The following is a 20,318-nucleotide window of genomic DNA, read 5'->3' as shown; positions in this document are numbered from 1 at the left end:
GTATCTGATTTGATTTGACAAATATCTAATGAGCAATCCCAAGAAGCCTGACTCAAAACACATGCACTAGTTTGACTGATGCTTGTTTCATTTTCAGAGTTTGGGTTATTAAAGCTTTTGCTTTCTTGTTTCAATAAACTCTAATTTTAGTCATTTCCCCCTGCCATAATGGGCACTAATATAAAAATTATCTATAGGTACACACACAGACACACAAACACACGCACGCACATGCATACACACACCAAAGAACTGGACCCCAATTATTTTATATGCTCTTATCAGAAACAGATTTGTTGGGAACTGATTGTGGGTAATCTGTTATTGATTCCAGGCCAATAAAGGGACAACTTCCATTATTTCACTAATTCCAAACAATCTCTATTTGAATCACCTTAAACGTGCATATTACATAACCCTCCAAAAAAATAAAGCTACTGGATTTGCCATGGGTGCATGGTCTAATATAAAGGGGTGCTTGTGAGGGATAGTATGTAACACCTTCCACTTCTATGGTTTGTTAAACTATAGGACACATTTACACTTATTGTTTGTATCTACATTGTCTACTATTGAGTTTTGTAATCATTTAGAATTACCTTCATATGTATAATTGTAGTTATTATATATATTGTTGTTTTGACTCTTGTGTATTCCCTCTGTATCACTTCATAAAAGTCTTCCAATATTTCTATTTTCTTTATATTTCATCATATTCAAATGGCATAATTTGTTCAACAATTTATTATTTATAGACTCACCATTTATAGGTATACCATAGGCATTTCCTGTGGGTACTATGAATAGTGCCACAATGAATACTTTCATACAGAAAAGATATTTTATTGTTGTCAATGGCTGCCTTGGGGGCATCAACCTGATGGTGGGATCGCTGTGCCAATACGTAAGAATAATTTTGTAATTTTTCTTTTCATAGTTCCAAAATGTTTTCCAAACATTGAAGCTATTCAAAACTCTACAAGTAGCAAACTAGTATGAACTGGCAGGATTTTGCTTAGTTTCTAAAATACATGATACCCTTGAAGTTAACTTGCTTGATAGCTAACACCTTAATGTAAATGAATTTAATTTATTGAAGCTATTTAGGGACTTTGCAACCAATCTCTTTCTGCATAAACTTGAATGTACATTTTGTGTGACTTCCCCCCAAAGTTAAGCTAATGGATATTCCATGTGTTCTTTGTTGGTCTAACAAGATAAAGAACTGATTGCGATGGAGTTAGTTAAAGATGGGACTTCCAGGGTCAGTTAGGTGGCTCAGTGGACAAAGCACCGGCCCTGGATTCAGGAGGACCTGAGTTCAAATTTGGCCTTAGACACTTGACATTTACTAGCTGTGTGACCCTGGGCAAGCCACTTAACCCTCATTGCCCTGCAAAAAAATAAAAGAAAAATAAAAAGATAGGACTTCCATAGTTTGTTAAAAGATATATATATATATATATATATATATATATATATATATATATGTACTTTCTAAGTCTGTATCTATGATATTTAATATTGAGGTTTTTGGTCATTTAAAATTGCCTTTATTTACATAATAGTAGCTATTGTGAATATTGTTATTTTTATTCTTTTTTATTCCCTCTACCTCATTTCATACTTTCCCCAACATATCTCTACATTCTTTATATTCTGTCAAATTCATATGCCATAATTTGCTCAACAGTTTTCAAGTTTATAAGTAGAATGTTTCCATTCTTGTGGTGATTGTAGACTATGAATGGGGCAGCTAGGTGGTGCAGTGGATAGAGCATTGGGATTTGAGTCAGGAAGACTCATCTTTATGAGTTTAAATCCATCCTCACACACTTGCTCGTTGTGTGACCTTGGACAAGTCACTTAACCATGTTTTCCTCAGTTTCCTTATCCATAAAATGAGCTGGAGAATGAAATGGCAAATCACTCCAGTATCTTTGCCAGGAAAATCCCAAATGGATTCCGAAAGAGTAGGATATGACTGAAACAACTGAACAAAACCAACATCTTTTATTGTTGTCGGTGACTTCCTTGGGGCATCAACCCCACAATGGAATCACTGGGTCAAAATGTATGAATGGTTTTAAAGTTTTTCTTTTCATAGTTCCAAAATATTTTATAAACTTGTTAAACTATTCATGGCTCTATAAGCAACAAACTAATATGAACTGACTGCATTTTGCTCAGTTTCTTAAATGCAAGGCACCCTTGAAATCAACTTACTTAATAATTGACTCCTTAATGTGTAAATGAACTTAACTTATTGAAGCTCTTTAGGAATTTGGAATATGGTATTTGATATCCCTTCTCCTTTCCCATTTTGACTGGCCTCTCATCTAAGCTATCATTTGTTTTCAAAGAGCTTATGTTCTACTAGAGAAGCTTACCTCCTGCTGGTCTGAAAGAAAAGGACATAAAGCCTGAGGAAGTATCATTAATTTCTGCTGCTGTAACTCTTTTTGGCTGTGCAGTTATGGAGATGGAAGAAGAGGAGAAGAGGAGAGTGTGTGTTGGTCCCCATCACTGGGCCAGTCTGTGAATTATTTGCTAATGGTTGTCAACTGATGATAGATACTCAGAACAGATAACATTTTTGTATTTATATCATTGGAAAGAGTCTTTCTCATTGCTAATCAACAAATTAATGGATTTTGTTTTTTAGTTTCTGGACACCCAATAATCAAGAAAGCTGACATTCGGGTCGTTGGAAAATTAGTAGCTAGGTCCATGAGAGAGAGGAGAATGAAACTACGTTTCAAATCACCAGATGAATAAGGTGAACGAGTACCTTTTATCTTTGAATTCATTGTGATGGATCGTCTTATTTGTGGAAAAAACAATAATCCAGATCATACTATGGACAAATTTGATGGCTAAAACAGTAAAGAGCAAGAATCTCTATGCATAGAAAGATATTATAAGTTAGCAATGTAGTGGCTTCCCTTAAAATGTATGTACCTGCTTTATCATACCAATAAACCTGAATACAAGTAACAATGAAAAAAAAAAACCACATACAAAAAGTCTCTTGTTGTACAGCTGATTTTGCTTTGTCATATAGGCAGAAAATGTTGGCATCATACAATATTTGAATTAGAAAAGATCTTGAAAGTCATTTCCAATTCTTACCTGAAGCATGAGCTTCCTTTAGAACCCCTGAATATATATATATATTTGAAGGCATACAAAGTTAGGCAGGATAGATAATTGGATGAATAAGAGAACTCAGCTCTAGCTACAATCCAATAGGCTCAATATTGGGCTGGATTTAATAAGATTAATTCATAGAGATAAGTGTAAAGGCTTAAATATAGTTTCAGAGGCATCTAGATTGTGGAATAGAGAGCTGGGCCTGGAGTTTGGAAGATCCGAGTTCAAATTTGGCCTCAGTTACTTACTAGCTATGTGATCCTGAATCACTTAACCTATATTTGCCTCCACTGCAGAAGGAAAGGGTAAATCACTCCAGTATCTTTGCCAAGGGACAACATGGTCCATGAGGTCACAAAGAGTCAGAAAAGACCGAACAAATATGGCTTCAACAAATCAGTAGCAAAAGTAGAGAATGGTGTAGATGTGGCTAGGCAGCAGTTCATCTGCAAAAGTGTTGAGGTAACAATGCTCTGTGACTGGCAAAAAAACAAAACAAAAACAAAAACAAAACACAACCCAACAACACCAAAACCAAAAACCAAACTCTGACAACAATACAATAAACCACTAGTGTTAATCTTAGAACTAATTATTGTAATCATTCATTTTCCACATAAATACCTTTAATGATTCATTTCAGCTCTGCTATTTTTCAGCTTCATAATATTAGATGAATCACTTAAATTTTGAGATCCTTAGTTTGCCCATGTGTCAAAGGGGAATAATAAAATTTGAACTACTGATTTCATAGAGCTATTGTGAAAATCAAATGAAGTAATTTTTGTAAAGTGATTGTTAAATTGTAAGATATTCTATAAATGTAAGCAATTATTATTGTAATTTATGTGAGAGCCAACTCAATTTTTGTTAAAATTTTTATATTTTTTGATTTAATACCACCCTCATTTCCAAATATATATTTCTTTTTTTTTTTTTTAGTGAGGCAATTGGGGTTAAGTGACTTGCCTAAGGTCACACAGCTAGTAAGTGTTAAGTGTCTGAGGCCGGATTTGAACTCAGGTCTTCCTGACTCCAGGGCCAGTGTTCTGTCCACTGCACCACCTAGCTGCCCCCCAAATATATATTTCAACCTTCCCCTTTTCCCTAATATCCATGCCTTTGTAACAAAGAATAAAAAGAGAAAATATGTAGTTCAGTATAATCAACTGATATATTACCAGATTCTGATAGTATATGAAATATTCTATATCCCTAATCCCCAACTTTAAAGAAGAACAGAGGGTAGGGGGCACATTTTCAAAACTATGGATAAATTTGTTTACAATTACATAGTATTTACTTTGTTTTTTCCTTTACATTGTCATATAAAATGTTTATAGAATATTCTTATATATTTGAATTCTTATAGTCATTGTGTATATATTGTTTTCTAGGTTCTGTTTCTTTTATTCTGTTATTCCTACATGACTTACTCCTTTCAATTTATTTATTTGTTTGTTTATTTATTCATTCATTTATTTATTTTTGAGATTTTATTTATTTGTTCAGAATTTTCCCAAGGTTACGTGTAAAAATAAATTTTCACATCGATTTTTAAAAACTTTGTGTTCCAAATTCTCTTCCCTCCCTCCCTCCTCACCCCTCCTTAAGGACTAACTCATTTTTAACAATAATATAAATCATTGATGATACCTTTAATGCCCCATTTTCTACATAGATCACCTCTGCTAACACAACTTCCTTGCAGTCATATGTTCTTTTCATTACTGTTTGGGTCAGTCATAATTTTAATTCTTAAGTGGTTGTGGTATTCATAGATATTCAAAAGAATATTCACCTTAAAGATGAGTTTAGGGCTTAGAGTAGATTGGAAACATTGAAAAAGCTGCACAGCTCTCCAGACGCAATTGCAATAAAATTCATTTTATCATCACCATCATCATCATCACTTCTTCTCCTTCTCCTTCTCCTTCTCCTTCTCCTTCTCCTTCTCCTTCTCCTTCTCCTTCTCCTTCTCCTTCTCCTTCTCCTTCTCCTTCTCCTTCTCCTTCTCCTCCTTCTCCTTCTCCTCCTCCTTCTCCTTCTCCTCCTCCTCCTTCTCCTCCTCCTCCTCCTCCTCCTCCTCCTCCTCCTCCTCCTCCTCCTCCTTCTCCTTCTCCTCCTCTTCCTCCTCCTCCATCTTCTTGTTCTTCACTTTCTCCTCCTCCTTCTCCTCCTCCTCTTCCTCCTCCCCCTCCTCCTCCTCCCTCCTCCTCCTCCCTCCTCCTCCATCTTCTTGTTCTTCACTTTATCCTCTTCCTTCTCCTTCTCTTCTTGCTCCTTTTCCTACTTCTCCTTCACCTCCTCTCCCTCCCTTTTTCTTCTTTCCTAGCTCATTTCCATTTGTAGCAGAAGTTCAATATATTTGTATATTGACTAATTCAAAGATTCCCCATCAATTCCATATTATAGATTTATTCATCTTTTTTAGTGTGAATCATTAGGTTTCTCTATTTGAGTGTTTTGGAGCTCATTGAGGTGGCCTTCTTGTGCTCCTCTGGGCTTTGATGCAATATGGAATTAGTTTGTGTAATGTTGAATTGTGTACTAAACTTGTAGTTGGGGTACTAAACACTGTCAAGAAACTGAACTCGGAGTCGGAGTACTGAATACTGAATCCCAATTCATTGTATTGGATACTGAGTATGGATATTAATAATTTCGATATTGGTTGACGCCTTTTGGTACTGAATTCAGAGTGGGGTACAGAATATTGGATTTTAGTGCTAAATATTCATTTTTGGATAATGACTTCTGAGTTTAGATATGGAATGCCAGGTTTGGATATGAAATACTGAGTTTGCATGTGGAGTTCTGACTTTGGATATTGAATACTGAGTTTGATACTGAATACTGAGTTTGAATACTGAATGCTTATTTTCAGTTTTGAATACTAAGTTTGGGTACTTACACTCAGGTTAGGTACAGAATACTAAATACTGTTTGGCTACCGAATAGTGAGGGTTTTCTGTATGGAATACTGAGGGTTTTTTTGGTATTTAATGCTGAACTTAGACACAAAATACTGCATTTTGTTGTAGAATACTGATTTTGAATAATTAACATTAAATTAGATTGCAGACTTTGGGGACCACATATTACTTTAGATACTAAATTATGCTTTGGGGTACTGAATGCTGAATTTATACACTGAAATATTGAGTTTTGCTATTTAATATTAAGTTGCAGTATTAATACTTGAGTGTGGAACATACTACTGAGTCTTGGCAGTGAATACTGAGTTAGCAGCAGAATGAAGGAGTCTTAAGGATTTTTTTTTTTTTTAGTGAGGCAGTTGGGGTTAAGTGACTTGCCCAGGGTCACACAGCTAGTAAGTGTTAAGTGTCTGAGAGGTCAGATTTGAACTCAGGTACTCCTGACTCCAGGGCCGGTGCTCTCTCCACTGTGCCACCTAGCTACCCCAGTCTTAAGGCTTTTAAGAGAAACAACCTATCATCTATAAGGAAAGGCAATGGTATTGAATAATAAAAATATTTATGTATTTATATAGTACTTTAAGTTTTGCAAAGCACTTTACAAATATTATCTCATTTTATCTTCATAACAACTCTGGGAAGTAGGTGCTACTATTATTCTCATTTTATAGACAAGGAAACTGAGGGGGGCAGAGGCATAACAAAGGAGAGAATATTTGTTAGGCTCCTAACACATAGTAGGCACAATATAAAACTATTTTAACTATTATTATAGTTATGTTATAGTGTTGAGTAACTTGCCCAAAATCATGCCCCTAGTAAGTGTCTGAGGCTATATTAGAACTCAACTCTGCCTGAGTAATAGAGCTTGGCATGAGATACATCCTTCTAAGCAGTACTATCTAGCATATAGTAGGCATTTAATGGGCAAGTCACTTCACCCTGTTTGCCTCAGTTTCCTCATCTGCAAAATGAGCTGGAGAAGGAAATGGCACTACTCCAGTGTCTCTGTCAAGAAAACCCCAAATGGGGGAGGGGGAGGTCAAAAAGAGTTGGACATGGCTGAAAATGACAAAACAAAAAGGTTTATTGGGTAAAATAAGCACTACAGGTATTAATTGGCAGAAGGGCATGAAACAAAAGCTTGGCCACTTTATGTTATGGCAATTATCTTTCTAATTTGTGGTTTAGTCCTTATACATTTTTTATTTGCTTGCATTGACATTTTTGTTCCATGGATTATGGGGCTGGTTTGCCTTTGGGGAACAGCAAAGTTCTTTTAATGATCTCAAACTTCTCCCTGAAACAAAGGCCTTAGTTTTTAACACCAGTATTCTCCCAGTGTTGGTATATGATTGCAAATCCTAGAACCCTACAGTCTCTAAAGAAATGAAATTAAGTATCACCCAAACAAAAATGGAGAAGTGAATATTGGGTATAAACAGTCTACAGCAAACAATAAATTATGAAGGAAAAATGATATAAAGTATGTCATCAAAAAACATGGGCTGATCATGAGGCCAGAGAAAACTGATGGACAAGCCATGTATTCTGTTCATATCCTCAAGACGTTATAAAAAATGAGGAAGGACCCTGGTTTGTGAATTTGACTTCTCTTACTCTATCTGTGGCTCACAACAGCCTTGAGAGGACATGAATAAGAACTGTCCAAAATGGACAGTCATGAATAGATTGTAATTTGGATCATCAGAAGGATCACCTATTGTTCCCACATCAATGAGATCACAGATCTGTTTGAGTATATTGAATAATTTTAAAAGAAAACATTTTGTAATCTTTATTTGTGCAGAATAAGCACTGGTATCTTTTCTACCTTCCAGTAGGATGTGTTGTCTCCCATTACAGTTGTAGGGGGGGGACTCTATCTCATATTGAGTCCCTTCAAGATTTTGCTGAATCCCAACTTCTGCCACCATCCTAGTCAACTGGTTTTCAGTCACTACTTCTGTGAGCTGCTTCTTCATGCTATGGTCTATTAATGTAGACTAGGATCATGTCAGCTTTATGGGAAATGGAAAGCTAATCTAGAAAAAGTGGAAGGAAACAAACATTGATTAAATGTCTGCTATGTGCCAGGTACTGTGTTAAGCACTTTTCAAATACTGTATCATTGAATCCTCACAACAACCCTGTAAGGTAAGTGCTATTATTGCCCTCATTTTACATTTGAAGAAATTGATGCAGAGGCTAAGTTATTTGAAGATGAGTATACAAGTACCAATTACTGACATTGTGATGAGAGTCAGACAGAACCACATAGCTGGTGGTGTTGTTACAACCCACTGTATTGGCCAGACCAGATTTGGGTAGCAAATGCAAATCTTTATGTATTGTTTAGGAGAGGAGATTGACAAACTGCAATATATTCACAGGGGCAAGTGACAATATCAAGGAATGAATCAGGGTCATGTCATATGAAGGTAGGACAATGGAACCAGAATATTAAACCTGTCAGGAAAATTTCTAAGTCCTATGGAGGAACAGAAACAACAGTCTCCAAGCCATAAAAAATTGGTTATTGAGAGAAGGCCTATCTCACAATAAAGCTGGTCTCCAGCAGGGGTGAGCCTACTGAAAGACCTTGAGTTACAAAATCTATGGGTTTTTATACCCCTCCAGAGATGGTATGTTTATATACCATATTAATTAGAAGTATCTAAAATTAAAGCATATTCTTAGGAAATATTGAAACTGCCTATGTGACGAATGTCAGTATTTTCCAATACTCTTATCAGTCTTCTTGTGGCAACAGGGTCATAATTTTGCTACATGACCCCTTCTAGTAGTCAAGTATATCACTAGTGAGCTGCATGACCCCCTTGAGTCAAGCATAAAACTCGTGGTTTCTAAAATATAGTATTGCTGACTATTGTATCTTGTAATATTAATGCTTGACATTGGAAAGTATCATCTGACATTATTAAGTAGTAAGAAGAGACTTAATCTAGTAATACAATTAAAATAAGATATCTAAATATAACAAATCACAAATTTTTAGTTAATATGCCAATTATTATCATAATTAAATCACTTTTAACTATATTAAATCTCTTATAACTAAGGGGTGGAAAAAGTCACAAACCTTGAAAAAGAAGATTTAGGGAGCACATATTAACTATTCTCAGATATCTGATAGGTTTTCACATGGGACATTGTTAGGTTTATTCAGCTTGTCCCCAAAAAGATAGAATTATAAATCTTATGTAGAAGTTAGAAAAGGGTAAATTTGGGTTCAATATCAAGAAGAATGTTCCAATAATAAGAGCTGTCCAAAAATGTAATGATTTGTGTTATTTGGTAGTTAGTTTTCCTTCATCTGAAGGTCTCCAAGCACTTGTCAGGGGTATTTCAGATGGCCTTGATACTTGGGGTAGGGTGTTGGACAACATGATCTCCAAAGTCACCTCCAACTCTGAGATTCTATGAATATAGATTCAATTCAAGGGATCTTTAGAAGGTATTAGTGATCCATTTGAATTTACTATCTGAAGATAACAAAGTAGAAAAAAATTTGGCATTAATTTAATGTGTGAGATTTATTTTCCTTCATTTTCTCTCATCTTTTTTTTTTTTTACTCATTAATCTGAGTTGGGAATAGAGGAGATAGATGCAACTTGACTTTGGCCCATCTGATCATTCACATTCTTCTCTAATTCAATCAGAAAAGAGACTTCATAGGAGAGATGGATTTTTAAAAAAAAGGGAATATGGTAATTTGGAGGATGTGAAGTGGTAGGTTTCCAAGTGAAAGGAATGATGGAAGATAAGGCTTAGAGTTGGCAATAGAAGATAAAGTCAAATGGGACCCCTATTCCACATCCCCAAAATTTTAAAATTGAATTAAGTTGGAGGGATAAGTATGAGAGAAGCGACAGATGCTATTTAAAATCAAGAAAACTATCAAGAGGTATTGAGAATAAGTGACAAGATGAAGAGTAAGCGATAAGGTACTTGAAGTCAGTTTTGGAGAAATGAGTGTCACAATCAAAACCCTTTTTGATAGACTTAGCAATCTGAGAGGAAAATGATAAACACTGCTGCACCAAGGTCCTAAGAAGGAAATGGAATGCAAAACATTTGGAGTAACAGCGAAGGGTGCAGCTTTCACTGCAGTAAACTTGAAAGATATGTGGCCAAAAGTGGTCTTGAAAAGAAAGAAATTTCTTGCACTGATTTATGTCCTACTTCTAAGGTTAAAGGCCACCCTTACCACTGTGTTTCAATTTAAACTGGAAAAAAAATCCTATATAGCTGATAAAATTTTTTAAAGTTTGTTTGCTGGAGGAGTCACAAACACAGATTTGTTCCCAAGGTCATCAATGATCTGTGTCGACATGGATGCAGCATTGGTATGGTCCATTGCCCATGTTCTCATACACTCACTATGAAGGCTGAACCCATGACTGGTGCACCTGTGTGGTTCACTAGCTGATACTGAGCAGTGGAAAACACAAGGACAGAAGGAAAAATTAGTACAGCTTGCTACTAAGAGGATTCCTGATGCCAACATTTTCAGAGAAAAAACCCAACTTGTAATTCTCTACATCCACTTAGTATATGACATTGTCTGAAGTGAGATGGCATGGAAGGACAAAATTTTAGAGACAACATAATCCAGGCCTTTAAGATACAGGCACTTAATTGTTTTTATTCGATTGATTCCCTGTCCTAATTTTATTACCAAATATTTGATGACTAATATTGGGGTGGTGATAGTAAGAAAACATATCTGTTTATAGTTCTCTTGGCTCGTGCTATTTACAGATATAAATGCAGACACTTCACCACTTTCACCCCCAATTGAAGGGTTCATAAGAAACAACTGAAGATGTGTGAATGTGGTAAAGGACTATTTATTCATACTTCCTCCCAGAAGAGGAAGTAAAGGAAATGATATGAAGCTTTCTTTGCTTGTTTGCTTTTCTTCTACAAACTTAGGGTGGAGCAGGGGGGAAAATCCTCAAGGAACATGGAGAGAAGTACTCATCTTGTGTAACTGATGCTTGGGTAGCTAATGCTACTCTTTCACTTGGGCCTGTCTTTTGACAATTTTACTGCCTCATTTTTTGTTTTGTTTTGTTTTGTTTTTGTTTTTGAGAGGGGCAATGAGGGTTAAGTGACTTGCCCAGGGTCACACCAGTGTCTGAGGCTGGATTTGAACTCAGGTCCTCCTGAATCCAGGGCCAGTACTTTATCCACTTTGCCACCTAGCTGCCCCTTACTGCCTTATTTTCAGATTCTTCTACTGGAGGTGAATTGATATAGAATGTCAAACTCGATGCTGAATATGTTAGAAGCTTTAGTAAAAAGACTTGCTAGAAAAGGAAACTGTAGACCTATGATATAAAATGCTATCTCCCTCCAGAGAGAGAAATGACAGGCTTGGAGTACAAATTGAAGCATTTTAAAAGAATATTTCTTTATCTTTGTTTCTCTTTTCTCCTTTCCTTTCTTTGGAACCTGGCTAATGTGGAAATAGGTTTGCATGAAAAAAAGAGAAGGAAACTGTAAATTAATATTTTAACTGTTGGGGCTGGCATAACTGAATTTCAATTTTCCTTCTGATCCTTCTGTGGATAATTGAGAGTTGACTTTGTTCCCTCATACAGATTTTGAAGTTTTTTTCTTTCAGTGTTTCAAAAACAGTTTAGAGAGGAAATTTGACTTCAATGGGAAAAAGTTTTTTTCCTCTTTTTCAGTAACTCTAAAACAGCTGAAAAGAACCTTTCAAATTAAAAGAGAAAAAAGAAAGAAAATCACACTTGAGTGAAGTCCAAGCATGGTAATGAAGCTTCTACCAAACCATAATTAAATTTTAGCCTATTCCCATAGAATTACTTATGAGGAGGATTTGGCTAGAATTCCCCCCCTGCAAACAATGAGAACAGAAACACAGCATTATAATGGAAGGCGTTTGCATCCTTAAATACAGGGTTTGCTAGGGACGATTTTATCATCAATATTGGGTGAGGATAAAGTTGTCCTGTTTGGAAGAAAATCAGGAAAGATGTAAAGACTGTCAAAAATACTTTTGGAAAAATAAAATGCGATGCCTATCTATTCCTGATACTTTGAAAAGCAAGATACAGGGGGTGGATCTTTCTGAACTTTTAATATGCTTTAGTTCATGGTGACATTCCAGGTAAAGAATTATGACAAAGAAATTTAATAAAACTGTCATCAAAGAATTATATAAACAAAGAAGAAAGTGGAATATGGTCAGATGTTGTAAAAAAGAAAGTTATTATTTCAAATATTTATTTTCACTTTTCTTTCAAAAAAATTTGTTACAAATTCTCTCCCTTTCCACTGTCCCTCCCCTACCTATTGAGAAGGCAAGCAATATATCACTCAGCCATATGAAATCAAATGAAATATATTTCCATATTAGCCATGTTGCAAGAAAAGTAAGAAAAATAAAGGAAGTTTAAAAATTATACTTCAATATGCATTCACAGTTTTTTAGTTCTCTTTAGAAGTGGATAGCATTCTTTATCATGAGTCTTTTGGAACTGTCCTGTATCATTGTTATTGATCAGATTAGCTAAGTTCTTCACAACTGATCATTTTTTTTTTTGGTGAGTCAATTGGGGTTAAGTGACTTGCCCAGTGTCACACAGCTAGTTAGTATCAAGTGTCTGAGTCCAGATTTGAACTCAGGTCCTTCTGAATCCAGGGCTGGTGTTCTATCCACTGTGTTACCTAGGTGCCCCTACAACTGATCATTGTTAGAATATTCCTGTTATTGTGTATGATGATCTCCTGGTTCTGCTCACATACGTCTTCCCAGGTTTCTCTGAAACTGTCCTGCTCATCATTTCTTATAGAAAATAGTATCCTATCACAACCATAGCTTGTTCAGCCATTCCCTAGTAGATGGATATTCCCTCAATTTCCATTTGTTTTTTTGCTGCACATGATGATATTAAGGCACATCTGTTCATAGTACACTGGTGTCCTCATTATGTCAAGAAAAATGGAAAAATACCTCCTATTGTATTGGGTTGACATATTGTAGTGAAGTAATGGAAGGATGTTGTGATGTTTAAAATCTAAATGTGTGGTCACCTTAAATTAGAAGCTTTAGCACCAGTCTTTGGGCATTAAGCATTTATTAAAGCATACTAGATATTAGAAAAAAGAGAACATGTGGAGTTCAGAAAGTTAAGAAAAGGCCTATCTAGCCGAGAGTTCCAGTCTGGTGTGGTTCTTCCTCAAGTCCTCTGCCTGCTTCAACCATGAACTACTCTGCAAACTGAGTGTGAAAGCTTTTTATAGGTCCAGAGCATAGGCAGTCCTTACACACTGCTTCAAGCTGATTAGTCAGCATCATCCGAATCCATTGGTTTACTGGACTTGAAGGTGTTCTAGAGTTGAGTTCAAAGTCCTTAGCTTCTGAGAACAACACCTTCTTAAGGGCTGGCCAGGTGTGGTTACAATCTAATTAACTTTAAGTAGGCTAATCAGCAAAGTCAGTAATTCAATCTCAGTTTAGATTAATCTCCAGGTGGGGCCTTTGAGTATCTGCCAAATCCCATTATTTTCTCACAATGTGGATAAGGGCCATGGGATTGGCAGGCATGGATGGATTATGATTTTCACCATTGGATTACTGAAATCACACATCCATTTCAACATCTGAGTATGCTGGGGCTTTCCTCATGTACTTTTAATTCTATTGGTTGTTTAGTTCAGCTACCTATGTATGGTCATGTACTATAAACAGTTACATACAGTGTCTTTTGGAGGAGTGAACTTCCATTAAAGTTCAGTGACAATCTATCACTCTAGCTCTGTAGAAGACAGTTTAAGGTCAGTGAAAAGAAGTCTTCACTTTTCGAGAGTCAGTTTCTCTATCTAAATTGGCACTTGATGCTCATCAAAGAATAAGAAATATTGGCTGTGCTTGAAATGTCCATTGTATCTTTGAGCCAACTACCTGATGGAAGTCATCACTTATATGTAAATGAACTGTCAATGGCTTGCCACCGTTGGCAGTCACTGGACTGTGAAGGGTATGTCTTAATAAGAAGCAGAGCTCTTCCCAGGCTTTGATTTACTGGAAATAAAAGAGAAAAGTCCTCTGAGACTACAAAGGACACTTGTTTCAGATAAAACGTCTAGACAGTAGCAATATATTTAGGGCTTTTATTATAGCAAAACTGCAAATTAGAATGGAGTGAGGAGAAAGTTCCTATGACCCAGCTGAGTTCAAAAACACCACTTCTGACTAGGGTAATGTGATCTTCGAAACAGCAAAGTCCAAATTAAATCAAGGGGCATCCAGAGAGAACAGGGATGGGCCCTAGAACAAGAAAATATGCAAGGTCAAGCTTCAGGTTTGTTACATCTTTTAAATTGTCTAAGTTTTATATTATTTCTGAAAACTGTCTTTTTGCCTATTGCAATGATTCTCTGATTGATTGAGAGCTCTAAGTGGCAATATAGGTGATTCCTTGGGAGACTAGGCATTTTATACCAGGTTCTCCCCTTCTCTCCTTCATTCACCCTGACTCCCATGATGAAAATGATAAAATTTGAAAACTTGAGCTCATTGTGAGAGGATAAATCCTAGAAGTGTGTGATTGTCAGGTCAATTCCACAAGCATTCATAGGTCGATCACTGTGCTAGATACTAGAGATAAAAAGAACTGGGAAATGGAGTGACTGGACCTCTCACTAGAAACTGATGTCCTTTGATATAGGGAATTTTCACATGAGGAAACTCTCTCTACCAATGAAGGTAAGCACATTTTTCTGCATCATTTTTTTTTTTTTTGGCAACTTAGTCTTGAGTATTACCTGAAGCATCACGCAGCCAAATGACTTGCTCAGGGTCACAAAGCCAATAGAAGTTAAAGGTGAAACTTGAACCAGGTTCTATCTACTAGGTTTTGCTGCCTTTCAAGGAATTGAAAGACAGAAGAGAAAGCAGATACTTCTCTCAAAGAGTTTACATTCTACTATAATATTTAATTTTTATTAAAGTGATAAATACTGTTGGTCACTAATCAGTCCACCAATAAGCACTTATTAGACACCTACTAAGTTCCAAGCAGTGTAGTAGGCACTGGGGTTATAAAAACAGAACTTAAGAGGTTCTTGCCCTCAAGAAGCTTATAATCTATCTGGAGAGATAACAAATATTATATAAATCTATACAACATAAACTCATGGTAGTTTTCTGGAAATAACAAAACAATCTTTTAAAACCCTTCATCATCTGACCACCTCCATCCATCCTTGCCAGTCGTCTTTCACATTACACCTCTCTACTCACCCTGTGTGAATCACTGAATATGACACTGGTCTCCTTGCTATTCCTCACATGGGACATTTCATCTCCCTGACGATTATCCTCCATCCCTGGGATGTTCTCCCTCCTCAACCCCATCTCCTAGCTTCTGGGGTTTATACTGACTACATTCTGTTTGGACATAGATGTTTGCATGTTGTCTCTCCACACTTAGACTGTTCCTTGAGAGCTGGGAATTTTTTGTTTTTAATATTCCTTAGTGTCCTTAGCACATAGCACAGTGACTGGCACATAGTAGGTGCTTAATAAATGCCTGTTGATCTGACTTGAGCAGCACTAGCTGCTGCATAGAGCAGAGAAGGTCTTATGTAGGAGATGACTTTTGAACTCAGCTTTGAAAGAAACTAGGGATCAGTGGGACAGCTAGGTGGCACAGTAAATAGAGTGCTGGGCCTAGAGTCAGAAAGACCTGAGTTCAAATCTGGCTTCAGACACTTATAAGCTATGTGACCATGGGCAAGTCACTTATCTCTGTCTCAATTTCCTCACCTATAAAATGAGGTGGAGAAGGAAATGGCAAACCACTCCAGTAATCTTTGCCAAGAAACCCCCCCAAAATGGGGTCACAAAGAGTCAGATACAACTGAAATAACTGAACAATAACAATTATTGAACAATTAGCAATTATTGACCTATTTTATATGATCAATGTAGATTAGAAAGGCAGTGATGAGAAGGTGATAGGCAAGGCTGAGCTACCATTTCAGAGGAATGTTACTTCTATTTAGGGTTGCCAAAAAACTTAAAAAATCAAAAAGGCCATAAAATGACCCATGAGTGTGTGCCCTCACATCATTCCTAACAACCGTCCTTGCTTCTATCCTTTCAACAATTTTCATGTAATTGGATTCATTATTTTTATGACAATAGGATCATTGGGTCATAGATCTAAAGTTGCAACAGACCTTAGAAGCCATCCAATCTAGAACTCTATGTATGAGGAAAGTGGGCCTTAGTGAGGTTAAGCAACTTGCCCAAAGTCACATAGGGAATAAGTGTCACAGGCAAGATTTGAACTCAAGTTTTCTGACTCCAGAACCAGTAAGTGTACTTCAGCACATTATGCCACGTAAAGCTTTGCCACTTCAAACCTTTTCTAGGATCAAGGGACTTGAGTGTTTTAGCTTTGGAAGAAATGATATGGATCATCAAGTCCACTACCCTCATTTTACCCGTGGGGAAACTGAGGCCCAGATACATCAAGTGATTTGTCTGTGGTGATACAGAGCTTCACAGGCAGGATTAGAATCCAGTTTTCTCCTGCCTCCAAGGGCAGTGTTCTTTGTACTACCCTGGGCTGCTTTTAAGATTCCCCTGAGTGCTGTGGCTGAATGACTATCTTAACTGAATGAATATAGAGTTCCTCTAGGTAAATCTCTTTGGAATAAAAGCTGACAATAACAGCAGCTAATATTTATGTAGTGACTTAAAGCTTGCAAAATGCTGTATAGATATTATAACATTTTTATATTCAGAACAACCCTGGAAATTAGGTTCTGTTGTTCTTCCCATTTTATCGATGAGGGAATTGAGATAGACAGAAGTTAAGTGACTTGCCCAGGGTCACAAAGCTACTAAGTGTCTGAGGTCAGATTTGAATTCATGACTCCCTGAACCCAAGTCTCACTTCTCTTCACTATAACACAAAGCTGCTTCTACTGAGAAAGTCAATTACTTTTTGATGATATGATGATAAATATGTCAATTCTGTGTTCCTGACAGGTGTATAGATGATCAGAAAATAAAGGATGAAGTAAGAAAGGGGTTTTGATAACAATATATTTTCTAAAGTCAATTTTCTTTAGATTCAGTACAGTTTCAACACTAATATAATGTTGGGCATAGAAATAAAATCTCTATTTTTATACAGGGATGCAACATGTACTGAAACTTTGTAAGAAGTCAAGAAAAACCAGTAGTGTCTTCTGCATCCATAAGGTCCTATAGACTGCCATCCTACACTGAGATACCTTGCTGATCTATTAATGAGGCTAAAAAAATGCTTCTTTGAAATAGCATAGGTATTGTTGAATCCAAATAAGTGATTCTCTCAAAAAGGGAATAATTATATAACTCATTCCTTCCATGCTGGGCTGTGACTCTTAGGCCTCTATAGATGATAAAAAGGAAAAATGGCATAAAATAATAACCGTAGAAATAAGAAAAGCAATTAAGTATTTTAAAAGGTGTGTGTGTGTGTGTGTGTGTGTGTGTGTGTGTGTGTGTATGTATAGTTGCACATGTAAAGCAAGGAAGACCAGACCAGGCAAAATTTTATTCAGATTCATTGGTATACCCCATTTTGGCTTGCACTCCAGACCTTTTCTGACAACCCAATTTATCTGTCCTGTTTACCATGTCTTTAAAGCCTTGCTCTCTGACTGGCTAGCCAGTCTGATAAATTGATTTGTACTAAGGTCAAATGAGATTATGTAAAGCTTTTTGTAAATGGTAAAGTACTGCATAAATATCTGTTGTTGTTATTATCATTATAAAATCCTTCTCCTCTCATATGACATCTGCATTTTGGCAGAGTCCTCCTATAGGAGTCTCCAGTTATGAAAACTTTAGGTCCTGGAACTGGCCAATATCTATCTATCTGTCTGTCTGTCTGTCTGTCTGTCTGTCTGTCTGTCTTTAAGTGACTTGCCCAGGGTCACACAGCTCATAAGTGTCTGAGGCCAGATTTGAACTCACAAAGATGAATCTCCCTGACTCCGCTGTATCCATTATACTCCTTAACTGCCCTCAACTTAACTATACACATAGGAAAAAACAAGTGGATGAAGAATATCTACTGTTTGTATATCAGATGCAGAACTTGGCCATCATTACATGTCTTAAATAGACATGCCTGATGAACAATTCACTGGCTCCAGAACTGAACAGGAGGTCATTAAGCTAGATTTCATTTAGGAAATTGTTCAGTGCTTTCTTACTGACCTTGATCCATAATATAGGACTGTAATTATATATTATTCAGGAAGAATAAGGAGGATTTATACATTTTTTTAAAAAAAATGCCTATTTTCTCCTGAGTTCTAAAAATAGGGAGACACCAGCTGGGAGAAATACCTTGGGTTAAACTGGAAGGTGAAGAAGGAGAACCATATGGTAATCATCTTTGACATCTCCCTCACCTTTATCTTCTTTCTCAATTTTGTATCATTCTGGATAGCCTTCCCCACTGTGCTCTCCATTTAACTATATGTCAGGATCATAAGATCATAGATTTAGAGCTAAAAGGAAACTTAGAAGTCATCTAATTCAACTCCCTCATTTTAGAAATGAGGAATCCATGCCCTAGAAAAGTGAAGTGTTTACTCAAGATCACAGGTAGTATGTGTCAGAGCCAGGGACCAACCACAAATCCTCTCTCCAAATCCAATAATTTTCCAACTGCTAGATTGGGAGCTAATCTTTATCACAGAATATTATTATTTCACATTATCCCATTATCCTCCCATGCAATAATCTGCAGAAAGAGTTCAGGGCCAGTGTCCCCAACATTGGAAGAGCCCATCTTACTGAATGTTGACGATGGGGAAGATGATAAGCAGGATGGGAAAGGAGCCACCTTTGATGACTCTCACAGCCCCTTCCCTTCATCTGTGATTGAGCAGGTATCATTCCTGTATGTTTCACAGACACAGAAAGCCATTCCACTGGCCATCACGTGCCAATCTAGTATGAAGAGCTATGGCATCTGATGCAGAACTACTTTCACATGATCAAAATGCCACTCCTGAATTTTATTGTTATAACCTTGAAGGCAAGTGCAAATCTGTCAATCAGGTCATGCACCTAATGACACCGAATGCCTTTGTAACCTGAAATACTGAAAATCTATCACCAAAATCCACTCATTCTTCATTAAAATAGCTCTCTCTTAGTAGATAAAGCACTTACCCTGGATTCAGGAGGACCCAAGTTCAAATCCGGTCTCAGACATTTGATACTTACTAGCTGGGTGACCCTGGGCAAGTCACTTACCCCTCATTGCTGTGTGCAAACAAAACAAAACAAACAAAACAACTACAAAAATAGCTCTGTCTTCCCTTATTTGGCAGCCTAGTCCAGGCTCTTATCTGCATATCTGCAATAGTTTCCTAGACAATTCCTAGACAATCCATCCTAAAACCTGTTTTCCCATATGTCTTCTGATCAAGAACCTATAATTGTCATTAGACCCAGCAAAGTGGTATTGTAGATAGAGTGTTAGGCCTGGAGTTAGGAAAATCTGAGTTCAAATCTGGCCTCAGATGTTTAATTTGAGTCACCCTTAGCTGTGTAATCCTGGGCAGTACTCTAGGCATTCTCTGTCTGACTCAGTTTCTTCATTTGTAAAATCAGTCAGTTAATAAACATTTATTAAGCTCCTACTATGTGAAAGACACTGTGCTAGATGCTGGGGACACAAGTAGTCTTTTTTCTCTAGGAGCTCACAATCTAAAGTAGAGAGGAGGGAGTTGGAATGTTTTCATACAGCACTTGCTGTGTTCTAAGTGCTCTTTGCAAACACTACTTCATTTGATCCTCACAACACAACCTCCTCCTAAGTTTTTGGAACTGTTATTATCCCCATTTTACGGATGAAGAAATTGAGGTAGACAGAAATTAAGTAACTTGTTTAAGGTCACACAGCGAATACAAATCCATTGCCATATTTGAGCTGTTTTCCCTTACTCCACATCTAGCCATCTAGCCACTGTACCACCTAGCTGCCTCTTAATGCAAGAGACAGCATGCAAGCATCTATGTACGTACAAGCAAGCATTATACGGGATGAACTGGAAATAATCAACAGAGAAAGGGTACTCAGGAAAAACTTATAATGACAGCTCCTCCCCAGGGGCTCAGTGAGGATAAAATGAGAATAATACTTATA

General features: G+C 36.8%; 1 protein-coding gene across 1 annotated transcript in view; it reads left to right on the top strand.

The window, feature by feature from the left end:
- IQCM (IQ motif containing M) overlaps positions 1-20,318 on the top strand; it is a 377,986-nt gene that overhangs the window by 286,974 nt on the left and 70,694 nt on the right. The window contains exon 8 of the mRNA XM_043972282.1: positions 2,666-2,779. Within this exon, the coding sequence (XP_043828217.1) occupies positions 2,666-2,778 (113 nt within the window). The 3' untranslated portion in view covers position 2,779. The remainder of the gene's footprint in view (positions 1-2,665; positions 2,780-20,318) is intronic.

Source organism: Dromiciops gliroides, chromosome 6 (assembly GCF_019393635.1).
Source record: "Dromiciops gliroides isolate mDroGli1 chromosome 6, mDroGli1.pri, whole genome shotgun sequence".
Taxonomy (NCBI): Eukaryota; Metazoa; Chordata; class Mammalia; order Microbiotheria; family Microbiotheriidae; genus Dromiciops; species Dromiciops gliroides.
This window is presented reverse-complemented; position numbering and strand designations above follow the sequence as displayed.